The 14,767-nt window shown below is 37.8% G+C and overlaps 1 protein-coding gene across 1 annotated transcript in view; it reads right to left on the bottom strand.

Annotated features, from left to right (window-relative positions):
• The window catches only part of KCNH5 (potassium voltage-gated channel subfamily H member 5), a 153,860-nt gene that overhangs the window by 91,761 nt on the left and 47,332 nt on the right, over nucleotides 1-14,767 (bottom strand). The window contains exon 7 of the mRNA XM_065684377.1: nucleotides 3,131-3,560. Coding sequence (XP_065540449.1) covers nucleotides 3,131-3,560 — 430 coding nt within the window. The remainder of the gene's footprint in view (nucleotides 1-3,130; nucleotides 3,561-14,767) is intronic.

Here is a 14,767-nt window from a genome sequence, read left to right on the forward strand (position 1 = left end):
ATATTCAGCAACTTTATGCAGCAAATGCACAATAAGTATTTAAGCAATAACCCTTGTAAAGCCTTGCTCCCTTGTCATAGGATGCTTTATGTTGCTATTTTTAGCTTTTGAAGTGTCAAAAAGCTACACAAAAAATGCTGCTGAACAGCACTGGACACCAACAAAAAGCAAGTGAGGCAAAAAGAAATCTGAAGTAAGCTGCACAAGATGAGGTTAAGTTATTCAGAGAGTGATTTCTTGCAACATAGGTGATGTACTTCGGTCTAAATATCCTTCTCGATCCTGTCCTTGGTGAAAAACCAAGTGACAATCTGCCAATCAAACTGAAAAGCCTCCCCATTCATCTAAGTTTCCCTCACCACTGCCCCGCAACAAGCAATGCTTCATCAGCAGCTACAGTTCTTAATGTGGTTATTTTTAACAAGTACACCATTTTGCAATCCTGCCCACCAGAAGGATTTGCAAATCTCTCCAAATACTCCTCCCCAGTCCTTATAACTTTGCCAGCATGAATAGGAAACTTGGGCTTGCAGAACAAGCTGCTGCTAGCTGACAACGCAATGAAGGTTTTCTTTTGTATCTGCAGTTTGCATGAGTAGGCAGCTGGGATTCTGATGAATTACTATCTCTGATCCCAGTGTTAAGTTTATGACATTTTTTTGGCACAGTCTGTTAGAAAAGGCATTGCCAATATCAACTATTGGTATTAGCAAACTTCTTCAGGAAAGGTACCAAAGACACTTCACAGTCTCTCTCTGCTTGCAACAGGACTCAGTTCAGGGACCACAGGTTTTATTCATCAAACTGTAATAGAGTCTTGCTGGCCACTTATGTCAAAACACTGTTTCAAATGAAAAACTGAAATACCTTGTTTTGAAAACTCAATTTTCATTTTTTAGTTATACCTTTTCTTGGGGCCAAATCCTTTTCCCAACCTCACTGGCAACTGTGCCTGGGAGATTGCATTTTCCATTGGTTATTTGTGCCTCCCTGTCTGATTTTGGTGTTCACATTGTTGTGTTTCCAGCAGCTGGCATTGAAAAGCATATTTTTACAATCTTGCATGTCTGATCTCTTTGCAGAAATATTGCAAGCACCCCTTTAGATTTCAGGAGCAGTCGTTGTACTGTTGTGTGTTAATTTAACATCTTCAGATCTTCATTGATATTTAATAGATAATCGATTCAACTAGTTGATCATAATTCAGAATTTTTACACTTGCAAATGATCAAAAAAAGGTTTCTTCTGTCTGTAGCCTTCCTGATGACACAATGCTCTTCACCTCATTCACAAGAGAAGCCACATTTATTCTGATGACATTGTTTTTATGCAATAAGCCACACAGGTGTCCTTTTGCCACGCTTCTTGAATTTTAGATTTTACTTTTGACTTTGCCCAAAAGCCTATAGACCTACTTACAGTTTCCCAACAACTAAGCTTACAGGTACCACTTACAAATTTGATATGCAAATTTACTAATTTTTTAGATAACACCCAAGAAAACTATTTAAATCAGACAATGGCACATACATAGATTGTTGTAAATGTCAACCTTAATACTGCTATGTGTATTCCTCATCTTTAACTTGTTTAAGAGATGAAAAAGCAAGAGAACAGTCCACCTAGACCAAATACAGGGCAGGTTATAATCTCCACTTCCTTTTCACTTACTGAGGCCATGTATCTATTTTGGTTTGTTATTATTATTCATTATGTCTTTATGGCAATAATAATGATGATAATAATAATAACAACAATAGTTAGGGCTCTCACCTTACCCTAAATCATTTACCACAGCTGCTTAGTTCCTTCTGTGGGGCTCTCCTCTGCAGGGCACAGAATTCCCCACAGAAGACAAGGGAAGTAAATATTAAATATTTAAAATGTGCTATATCCACTTTATTCTCCAAATCCCCAGCCTTCTGTAAATACCACAAAGCAGTTTCAACAAATGGCTAATCAGCACCTATAGGTTTTCTATGGCCTAACTGCAATAGCTCATTAATGCTGTAGCTTGGGGATTTGCTTTTATGGACTTTGAAATATTTTGCAACACATCAACCCATCGTGTAAAGATGCTGTTAAGCAGAAATTTCATTGCACCATGCTGCAAACAGAGTTCTTAAACTACAACCACTCTTTTAAAAAAGCATTTAAAAATCTAAACAAATAGCTTTAATCTTCTAAAGCTCTAGAAAGACTTCAGCAAGAAAACTTTTTATAGTTCAGTATTTCTCTGAGATGAGCTCTAAGTGTTAGCTGAGATAATTATCAGAGAGATTGTGTAGGTTTTATTTTCAAAAGGTTTTGGTTGCTCTCTTTTTACATAATTGCTTAGTGCTTGTATGTAGCTCAGAAAACAAAAAGCATAAGAAAAATGAGAATTATTTTTTTAGCAGAAAAATAATTCTCCCAAATGTTATGAACATTTTCAGCAGTCTTTACTACATTTTGAAGATTTCTGTTAATCTGGAGAGCTGCTCAGTGATCTGACCTTGGCAGCACATGAAATGAGAAATGTGCCTTACCACTATTGTTTCTAAACAATTTCAGCAGAGCTGCAAAATAGCAGGAAGCAGAGGAAAGGTGCAGCATAATGCCTAACTACTTCCTTCACTTCTAGGTTTGCTGGAGACAAAGGTCACCACACGCAGGATATAAAATCTGGCCTTGTAAGTCAAACCAGTGCCATAAAGTACACAATGACTGTATGGAATCACTAAATGTGTCAAGAATTGGCTAAAAAAACTTCAAACATTTCCAAATTCAAACATTTTGCAAATTTACAAGCAAAACTCAGTCAGGCTACCTGAATTTGAATACACATTGTAACTTCTAACCAAATTCCAGCCAAGACCTTTCAAAGACATCTTTGAAGCATAAAGAAGAGGCCCTGAACTCAATGTAAGATTGTCATCGAGCACACTTTTGAACATACTACCCTTGCTCTCATAAACAATTTAAAAGCTACAGCAACTACTTAATTTCATTTCCTGTTTTCAGTAATTCCAAGTTCATGTCATGATTATTTATATGTACTTCAGATATTTTAGGATGTCAAGAAAGCTTACATCAAGTGTGGTATACCACCACCTTTTGCTTAAACAGAATAAAAGGAAATTCTACTTACAGCCAACCATCATCATGGCCACTGAAAAAATCTTCTCTCCATCAGTGGTTGGTGCTATGTTTCCAAATCCTATTGTTGTAAGGCTTGTCATGGTAAAGTAGAGAGAGGATATGTACAAGGAGTCTTTACTGGGTCCTCCTTCCCACTGCCCTGAGCCAGTGGTGTTGTATCGATATGGTGTCCCGATACTCAGTGCCAACTGGTAGAGCCAGCTATCTGTTTTGATTGTATTAGTGACTTCATCAATAACTTCATAGTCCCCGATGCTGTACCATATGCAGGCTAGCCAGTGGGCCACCAGTCCAAATACACACACCAACAGCACCAGTACAGCAGCACCATATTCCAGATAATGGTCCAACTTCCTGGCCACTCGACCAAGTCGTAGCAGACGTACCACTTTCAAGGAGCTGAAGAGGCTACTGATCCCCTGGAAAAGAATAAAATTCATTATTTCATCTGAAATATCCTGCTGGTTAACACAGAAGGCTGTATAGCAATTCCCGTATCTACTTTAAATATTTCTATTCAATTTTTTCATGACCTAGATGATAGAATACAAGATCAAACCCTCCTTCCCCTCCAGTACTTTTGTCCTCATCAGGGTAAAACAAATTTAGCACTCATTAGGTGGATAAATTACTTCATTCAAGCTCAGTCTTTCCACGTAACAGAAGAGTTCTGTGTAATCCAAAGTGAGAAATGGCACGTTTCTTATTAAAAGGAGTTTATTGCAAAATGTTTGCCAGTTTGAAGTAATAAGATACTCTGTTTTGACCTCAAGGAGGAAGAGCAGTCACAGATGGAACTACACCATTCAAGCAGAGTCTTCTCAAACCTTCTCAGAGAACAGAATTCTATGAAATCCAAGCAGAGAATTGCTATTCTGGCCAGAACAAGGGTCCACCTAATTCAACAACCCTCAGCATTAACAGGTGCTCCAGAGAAATGTCAGGAAGTAATTGTAATGGGTAACTACATAAAAATCTGTTTATTGTTACCCTCATCTACCAGCTGAGTAACTTCCTCTAGTCCAACAGTTTTTACCTCGTACTATCTTTTGCCACAGCTAATATAACTCTGGATATTTCACTATTTATAAGAAGTCTCACTGAATATGGAACAAACATCTGTGGGCCCATCACCCTTCTGAGCGAGGGTTAATACAGACCACAAGGCACTTGCAAGAAAACCACATTCCTTTGCATATCAGGTTAATTTCCTTTCTGATCAACAGCCATTGCAGAATTTTCCTACATCAAGTATTTCTGGGGTGTTTTGGGTTTTTTTATTCACACATGGTAAATGAAGTCTATAATTCTAAGTACAAATAAATAGAAATACAAATATTTAGGGAAAAGAAGCAGACAAAACATCAGAAAGTTAATAGAAACAGTGTAGAGGGAATAAGAAATGTACATCCTCCTCAATGGTTTGCAGTGTGTTTTAATAGAGTTCATAGATGCAGAAAGAGATGAAAAAACATGTTCCTGATCTATTGCAATCCCATTATATACTTAAATTGTGCATTTAATTAATGGCTCAAAATAAAAGGTTCTTTACAAACCTTTTTTTGGAAAGAAAGGTTTCTAATATAAAACATTCAGAAGCTGAAGACGTTTAATTTAAAGGAAAAATTAAGACATAGAAAGCAATGAGGCAAACATTCCTACTTATTTTGCCAAGATTAAATTGCCCTTTTCTATGCATCATTATCACATCAGTCTAGTCAAAATACTGGCTAATAATATTATCAAACAGAAAAAGTCTGGAGTTTCTGGAGTTTTCCACACTAGAAAAACTTTCATGCCTTTTGCACCTCTGCTTTTTTTCACAACTTAAGTTTGAAGGGTAATATACATCTGATATTTCTAGAGGTAATCTGTTTGACAAAGTTCTTGTATGCTTTTCAAATCCTGTTGGAATTTGTTTCAGATCCCCAAATCCTTCATAAATTGAAGTTTCATATTTGCATTCAAGCTCGTATGATGCCCAATACCAATGGAGGAAAGTGGAATTTTCCCAATTTGATTTCTGTATTTTGCTTACACAAGACACAGATCTCGTTTATAATTCTTGTTTCCATCTAAACATATATCTATTTATTTGCTCTGGGATAGATGCTTGTGAGGCACTCTGAACAGCCAACTTGCCCAATAAACTAGGGAGTACCCTACAACGTTCATTACACAATGGACAGGGGTCAATGTACTCCTGAATGAAGGTTACACTCCACAGAAACCATATCTACATTACAAAAGAAAACTACAGAGTATTTTAATAGTGTGTTTCATGAAATTATTCTGCCATGTGTTTCAGTAAATTAACACTGATTCAGAAAGTTTACAACTTGCTGTGAAATCAGAGGGAGAAAACAGCGGGGTGTTTTTTTTTTTTGTAGGATCAGATCCTATTTCACTAGGATCTGATAGATCCCAATGAGAGATATCCGTTATTTCATATAATTTTACTCAAAAGAGTAACTAATCATTACCAAGATTAAGGCTAAGGAAGGAGTTAGAGACCTGGAATCTAAACTTGGGAGTCCCCTTTATTCACCCAGTAGTTCATGTTTGTCCCAGTGGCAAGGCTTACATTACACTGCTGCACAAACCCAAACTCAGCCCTGAAACAGGAGAGTTTACAGTCTGATGCTCTGTCCATCCATATTACATCTCTCTCTAAGTTACATGGGCAGTTTAGCAGCAAAGTCTGGGTGAAACTTTATGCTGTGATTATTTTATTTCTTTTTCCTAAACACAATCACATCAATTATGCATAAAACAAAGGGAAATGTTTCATTTTACATGACAGAGAAATGTCTTATTTCCAAAGATTAATTCATTTAAGTAAGCTTCACCGTAAATCTTAAAGGGAATTCAGTCTCACCCGCTACTTTAAGGCTGAAAAATCAGAGAGATATATATTGAATATTCACATTTCAAGTCTAATCTTGGAAAATATAAAGACAATATTTGAAGCTTTAAAAGCTTATTCCATAAAACACTAACTAGGAAAGAGCAATTAAGCACATTCTAAATGAACATGTGATGCATTGCACTTTTTAAGTGCTAGGTTGAGCCAAGCTAGTACCTTTATACTTAAAAAAATTGTTTGGTGATAAATGCATAGCTGGTAATGCACAGAGCACTTCCTAAGATTCAGCAACAATCTCTTTTGTGGAAATTATGTAAAAGATTAACTGCCTTGAATCATGTTTGGGCTATTAAAAATCCAGTATTCTAAGTGCAAAAGATTGCTGTCTGCCTTTAATTTCATTTTTCTTATATTTCTTCTAAAGGATGAGCATCTGCTTTAACTGAAGTAACCTCAGTACTCAAGGAACAGATAAATGATTAGAAAAGTTGAAAGGACCATGTAATCCCATTTGATACTAGCATTGTGTAAATAATGCAAATTTTGGACCTTATATGAAGTTCCAACCGCCTGGGAGAACCATTTGTCACTCCATTGAGTATTTAGTAAATTTGGCCAACTGACTGTAATATCTGCTTTTCTGTGTTCTCTGACTATTTCATTATGTTATGAACCATCTAATCCTGCCCCTTGAGGTTTTGGCTAATGTATTTGATCATGTCTTAATCAGATGAAGACATAGCACTTGCTTATCTTCAATCATCACAGCTGCAGAAATCTTTTAACTGAAAGCCCGCCTACTCCAGAATTGTATTTTTTGTGGCAAGTTTGAAACCAAATTCCTAATTGATACACGTCATCGACTTAAGTGTTATAGGTACAAGCTGCAGATGACTTTCCCAGTGACTTATCTGAAGGGGGCCTATAGGGATGCTGGGGAGGGACTCTTCGTCAGGGGCTGTAATGACAGGACAAGGGGTAACGGGTTAAAACTTAAATAGGGGAAGTTCAGGTTAGATGTAAGGAAGAAGTTCTTTCCTGTTAGGGTGGTGAGGCACCAGAATCGGTTGCACAGGGAGGTTGTGAGTGCTCCATCCCTGGCAGTGTTCAAGGCCAGGTTGGATGAAGCCTTGTGTGGGATGGTTTAGTGTGAGGTGTCCTTGCCTATGGCAGGGGGGTTGGAACTAGATGATCTTGAGGTCCTTTCCAACCCTAACTATTCTATGATTCTATGATTTTATGACTTCAAAGGCCTCTGGATCAGGAGAGGACACAAGCAGTAGCTCTGAACTAGCCCTTTTTATACAACTATTTCTATTTAGACAGCTGAAGCTAACATAAAGACAATGTGAAATTTATCCAGAAAGACATTTTTGACAAATGGATATTCAACTTGGGAATTTAATTAGCCATTTGTGATTAAACAAAGCCAGACTTTATTGACATAAGTGCCTTGCAACTTGTGTTCTCAGATTCCCTTGATATACTACAAAAGGACAGTCAGTTTTATAGCGGAGGCACAAGTGATGACAACAGCTAGTCTGAAATGCAGAGGGATCACTCCTTCCTATTAAAATTTCCCAAATCTTGCCATTTCAGATCCTAGATGTTATCATATTATCAAACTTTAGTCTTCCAGGATGAAAGAAGTGTGTAAGCTGTGTGTCTACACCTGGCTAAACTTTTCTGACCACAAGACTGAGAAAGACATTTCCTGCAATTGCAATACATGCCATGGGCACAGACCTCCACACCTCGAGCAAGAACAGGGAGCTAAATTCTCTTGCACTTAACAAATGTCTGATACTGCACGCAACAGGGAAGATGAAGCTGTCAAAGTCATGTTATACAGGGGTCAAGAGGCAAACATGCAAGAGGATAAAGGGAACATTGTCACCAAAGGAAAATGAAAGTTAACAAGTGCAGGAAATCATTGAAGTTAGTATGAGTGCCAGAGACGTTCTTGCAAACCAGAAAAGAGAGAGTGGAGTCTCTTCTGCACTAAAGCAGCAAAAGAATAGCAGAGCTGCATCTTTTTAAAAGCCATTAAAGATTTAATCAGCTGCTTACTTGCTAATCTAATAAGTCTTTTCTGCAGCAGGAACATACTGCATAAATGTTTTAAAAAGTAAAATAAAACCAAAAACATCCATTACTTTCTATCATCTAAGTACACTAAAATCTGCTTAGACCTCAAAATGAAATCCCAGTTTGCTGGAGTGGTAAATTTCATGCCTTTTTTTTTTTTTTTTTTTTTTTTAATTAAGGAAAAAAGAGGTTTTAACTCTAGGCACTTTTTCAATTAGATTTTACTCCACGATTTTGTATTTATTTGTTATTAGCTGTGGACACATAAGCAACAGTAACAAAGAAAAGAAACACACATTTTAAAAGTGCTCTAAAACTGAAATCCTCCTGGCTCTTAACATGGGGATCGGCACTGCATCATTTAACAGAAAACACTGTCTCAGAAAAGCTCAGAGGAAAAAAAAAAAAAGCAGGAAAATATTCACTGTGTTTTGATGCCCAGAACATTGTGGGGTTTAAGATTTTATGTAGTGGCCAAGAACCAAAGCTCGGAAACTTGCTATGAAATGCTGTAGGGCATGTTGCCACTGCAGTCAAAGGTGTGACTGCAGTATATACAGACTTTCTTAAACTAAATTTAAGCTAATATGCTTAGGGTTGCTAGACACAGCGATCACACTAATCTACATATAACAAAAGTAGCCAGTAAAGTGAATCAAATCCTCTGAGGAGTTTGTAGCCCAGGCTTAACTCTTTATTTCCATGCAAGAACAAAATGGTTTCATGTGAGCTGAGCTTGAGCACACCTGAACAAGACAGCCACTCCATGACTGAGCTCTACCTCCCCTCCTGGGGTGGGACTGATCTTACATAATGCTGCAACCTTACAGCCAACTATTTGGTCTATGTGAAGAGTCCAGCTTTACTCCGTGGTGAGTGAAGAAAGAGGCATGTCAGGAGAGTGATTCACCCAATCCATCTTAGACAGCTGGGGATGGGATGAATCACCTCCTGGAGCTCTCTCCCCTCCCCCTGAATACAAAGAAGCTAAAGCCTATCACTTACACAGCTTACGGGAGGAGAAATTAAACCCATCCTTAGAAATCTGGATAGCCTGGATCTGGGTAGCATCCAAACCTGTATTATGTTATTACTGAGATAGATATTACAGAGCACTGCCTCACAATGTGAGACTTATCTCTCTCGATATGAGCTTGGAGAATAACTGCTATTAATAACAGTAGACTGAGATTTTCTACAGATCTAATAGCATGCTTATTTCTTCATTGAATAGCCAATTACTCCACAGAAGGTGATGCTACACTACATTTAGTTTTGATACGATTTTGCAGAAGTCCTCATTGGCTTGAAGAAGGAATTGAATCAGTTAATAAGAAAAGGAACTATCACAAAGAAAACTGGATTGGGGTTCTTGATTGCAAAAAGGCTAGTGCTGGTAAATTATAAGTGATAGTATACTGAGCTATAGACAATCACAAGTGAAGACAACTGGACCATGAGATATATTCAAGTCATATACCTCGCAGCAGAGAACACCTGAGTGTCCTTACATCAAAACGTACAAAATATCCAGGGGCTGTATCTCAAAGAAGGAAAAAAAACTTGTAAAGCTGGGCATCAGTTATAACTGTGTAAGCAATCACCCAAAGGAAAACAAAACCAGAGAACCGAAAATATGTAAGAAATAAACAATTGATCAACCGAAAGGTACACCTTAGAGGGTAAAAAGAACAGAGATAAAGTGAGAATTGCCAAATGTCAAGTTGAACTTTTCCGTGTAAAGAACAAACACCCAAAGATTCTTCACATTCATAAATGAAAAAAAGAACAACAAAAGTAATCAAGCTGCAGTGAAGTAAAAATAATCCAGGCTTGGGCTAAAAAATCAATTAATTCTTAGCTTTAGTTTTCAAGGATTATGTTTATGTTTTCCAGAAAAGGTAATGCATCAAGAAGGAAATAAACAGATACACTACGTGAACAAATGTTAAGGGAAAAAGTAATTAGAAACTCTGAGATATATCAAAATGCAATCAGTGCAGCAATAGGTTTGCTAAGCTTAGGTTACCTGGGATCTAGCCAAGTTTTCCTGACAGCTTTATTTGATAAAACACACCATTTTCTAAACAAAATAAATGCAGTATTTCAGAAATGCAAGGGGTGAAATTATTAGGAAACACAAAAAACTGGGAACCACAACTAGGTGGTGACTGAGGGACACCAGGATAGCAAAATGGGAACCATTAAAAGGAAGTCTAGCAAGGGTTACAAGTAGCAACTCTCAGTTTCTTTGTGAAATACAGAGAAATGTTACAGGATCACAAAATATGCTGATGGCACACCCTTGGAACACACTTTAAGTGCAAAGAATAACCGTTTGGGAATAAAGGAAAGTGAGAAAAATCTTAATCATACAGTCTCAAGGCATCCATTACAGGGCAAATTAACAAAAACGTCTAGAACTAAAAAGATCTTTAGCTGAAGATTACTGAGAAAAAGAAATATTTGGGTCTATGGGTTAACCCCACAGTGACTCATAGTGATTACACTCACAGAAGAGGTAAATGTAGTTCCAGGACAGATCAGTTGAGTACTTCCACCATCAAGAGCTAAAAAACAAACCCCAATTACAAAGCCAAGATGAATTCCATGCTTGGAGTAATACATACTGCCCTGAAGAGATGGATTCAAACTTAACTCCATGCAGAGAGAGGCAGCTGGAATGGCCAAGAAAATTTTCTGCATTTCATAAATAGGGTTTCTGGACAAGATCAGTTTGCTTAGATTAAGGACAGGAAAATAGGTGTGCTGGAGGGAGAGGGGAGGAACACACACAGAAGACAGACGTAACATGACTGTTCTAAGAACATCAAGGAGATGAGATAAACATGAAGGCAAGACAAGAAACATTTAACCTAGAAGGCTGGCACAGGGACACATGCACCAATTGCAAATTAAGACAGATTTGTAGACAACATGAGTTAAGGTGGATTTTGACCAGTTTATTGGAAGGGTCATACGACGCATCTGCCCATCAAAGCCAGTGATTCGAGAGGTCCCCGTGAGTTTTACCCCAATTTTTTTTTTTTCTGATTTTGTTTTTATCCTCTGAAAAGTCGAAGTGAGGAAAATACAGTCTCAAGGGAAGGATGTATCATCTCAATCCAAAACGTATTGTGGAAGGATCTGCATGTGAACTAGTCACGCTAGCATGCCATTACAGTCAATGATGGGAAATAAGTATTTTAGGGCAGGGTGACTCCTCATACATATTTTGGAGACAAGGAGCCATTCCCTGAATGTGCCTGTATCTCCTGTGGACTACACGCGGCCCCGTGTTTCATCAGATTAATCCCATGCTAGTACATTTTGAAATACAGAGCAAACACTTTATTTAAAAGAGCATGGAGAGAACTTTCATTACATTTCTCTCATCAGAAGTAATTATAAAAACAAACAAACAAAATCATAAAAAAATCACCCAAATCACTTAGCTGATTCTGTAAAGTCAAGGTATAGCTCAGCATTTGCCATTGAAGCAGTGAAAAAGGCACCAGTTTTGTAAAACTTGGGCAGTCTTCTCCAAGCAGTTACTGCATGATGGTATACAACATAAAATGAAACAGTACCTACAGATTTGGGGAACTGAAACACTAAGTCTTGCCAACAACAAGCAGGTGAGCCTGCAGGCACATATCCAGAAGATACTATTCTTTGCAATGCAGGAGAACAATCCAGGAGGACGTACAGGCTGTTGGAAATTTAACCAGAAAATCATTTCCAAAAGAAATTTTTGAGCTTAGCTACGTAAATAGAGCTTAGCTCTAAAATCCCTGGATAGCTCCTTAATGCTTCTTTACTGGAGTTAATGTTAAAATAAATCTTCCACCATATCTCAGAAATCCTTCTTTTTAGGTAAACAATTAATGTAATAAAGTTGCATAGTAACAAATCAAAATGAGAATAGAATGAGAAAAATTTCTGATTTATTACCACAGTAAGAATTTAATTTAGGGTTGCATTCAATTTATGTAAGTCTACATTACATGGGAGTAAGGGACTTTGATTCTGCACAAGCTATCTAGATCCTGGGTCCAGACAGCAGCAGAGCCTATTTAATATTTGACCCTCCACCAGTGGTAGAAATGGGAGAAGACTGCAGTGAGCAATCGAGCCTTTATAGTAAAATGAAAGCAAGTAAGAAGACAGTTTTCTCATGCAGTTTCTGAAAGCACCTATAAATTTATTGCTTCAGGTTTATCTATTTTCATCCCCAGGGGGATGTGGGAGATCTTGTCCCCCCTCTTTCTTTTCTTCGCCCATCACCCCCAAAAAGGCAATAAGCCATAACATTAGAAATAAACTTCGACTGAATCGTTTATGGCACAACTATACAATGTAATACATTTCATGTAGTGAGTAACTGAGATTATAAAAAGAAGGGCGATTTCAAAATATTTCTTCTAGATTCAAGTTAAGTGGGATGTGGCATCTTGTACTATTAGTGCACCAGCATGCCCAAGTAGGGGAAAAAAGAGGACGATATCATAAAATCTGGTAATTGTCAGTTAAGGAAGCTGGATGGAAGATGAAATGGGAAGGGGAGGAAGATGTATCACACTGGTTAGGACAGCTGCTGAACAGGAACCTAAACTTAGCCAGTAGTTTAATGCCAGCAACTAACTACAAATTTCCTATGCCAATACAGGAATAAAAAGAAATATCTGGAGGAAGTAACCTAAGCTTCAGCGTTTCTGCAAGTACTTCTGGAAGGAACTACACATATCCTTGATGCAAGGGGCAGATTTTACACGAACTCAGTCTTCAACAAAATACTCACATCAAGCTGCATGGCTGTCTTGCTAGTAAAACATTGCTAATTCTGATATTAGCCATGCAGTTAGTTTCTCCAAGGCTGTACCTTGGCTCCATTTTGTGCAGAGCAATTGCCCATCCCTAAGCTCACGACCCTTTTCCTCCTATATGACTGTGTTTAGCAATGTCTGTAACCTTGATTTGTGCTATTTCCATCAGCATTATTTCAGTGAGTATATGACAGGATTATTTCATTTGCCTCATCTCCTTTGTAAGCCTTTCTCTCCTCTGCAAGAAAAGGGATCACACAGGACTCAAAGCTTCCCTTGAAAGTACTCTACACACAATTTGCCCGAATTAGACTCCATCACTTAATACGGCTCTGACTAAAGATCTGATTTAAATGGCTTGTACCCAGCATCTGCTTCCCAGTAACATATACAACACATTAAAAACAAAACCAAAATAACCCACTGAGACATGTAATTACAGTTCAGTATGCATAAGGCCCATGAGAGTGGTGTAACATCCCTGCATTGACTCTGGTTCAGCCCTTTCCTGTCACAAGTTGCCTCTCATATCAAGATGACATTCATGTGTCTCCACAGGGGAACCTGCAGAAATATCCCAGACCTTGCACAACATTGAAAAATCTGGTAATTAAAGAGCAGCAGAAATTGAATAAAAACTTAGCTTGAATAAAAGATGTACACGTGCAATTCTGCAACTAAGTGCAATAGGGGTGGCTGGAGTGAGTAAGTGACAGGAATGAATATGATTGACCATCCACATAATCATAGAATCACTGAATGGTTTGGGTTGGACAGGACCTTAAGGATCATATAGTTCCATCGCCCCTGCCATGGGCAGGGACACCTTCCACTAGACCAAGTTGCCCAAAGCCTCATTCAAGCTGGCCTTGGACAATGTGGGCCACCTTTGGGTACTGGAGGGCTGGTACAATATATGGCCAAGGTGGATACATTTATATTTGAACATCATAACCAAGACAATATATTATGTTATTTCAGTTTTCTGCACACTACAGCACGATGACAGTATTCTTCATATTTCACTGTCATCTGACTGAATAAGAAAGGGGAAAATGCCAGGTCCCAGGCTCAGTACCTCTATCATTATATTGCTAGGAATTTTCATCATAGTTTTAACACTGCTGTAGTAGGGATTTAGTTCAGGAATTCTTTTTCTCCATGTCAGCCTCCTATATTTAAGACAGGTAGTTAGCCATAGACTTCATTTCAGAGCCAAAGCCACATTCTAGGAAAACAGATTCATCTTCACCTTGCCTATGTCACTCAGGCTGGGGTCCATAAACCCATTTTCAAATATATCCTGAAAATAGAATGTTTGCAGTAAAGCACTGAAGATGTGAACATGGCTAAACTAGTTGTATCAGCTTTTACTTGCTTTCAGTTTATAGACGTTCCTATTTTAGTTGCTATTGAGTGATGCAAAGAAGTTTCTGCCACTGCTGAAATAGATCGATAATAGTAATCAAAAGTAGATTACAAATATTCCATGTCTTAATATGTCCTGCAGTGATCACTAAATTTTGAAGGCCAATTTTGAAGTCTTGCATTATCAAAAAATAGACATAGAACTCCAGAGTTTTAGGTCATTTTAATTTGTGTTCTTTCACTTCCAGCCACTAGCTCATGAAAACTAATTTTTGCAGAAAGGACAATCTTTTATACAACTCATTTGAAAACCATCTATTTGACTATCTCTATGTATGATCCTGACATCTGGTCCACTCATTGCAATATGTAATACTCTCTGCAGTATGTAATATTACTCATGCAATACGCACATGAGCCTGTGCCATGTCTGGCAGAGATGAGATCAAGTTTCTAGGTTTTGTTTCATTACAAACTC

This window comes from Lathamus discolor, chromosome 6 (assembly GCF_037157495.1).
Source record: "Lathamus discolor isolate bLatDis1 chromosome 6, bLatDis1.hap1, whole genome shotgun sequence".
NCBI lineage: Eukaryota > Metazoa > Chordata > Aves > Psittaciformes > Psittacidae > Lathamus > Lathamus discolor.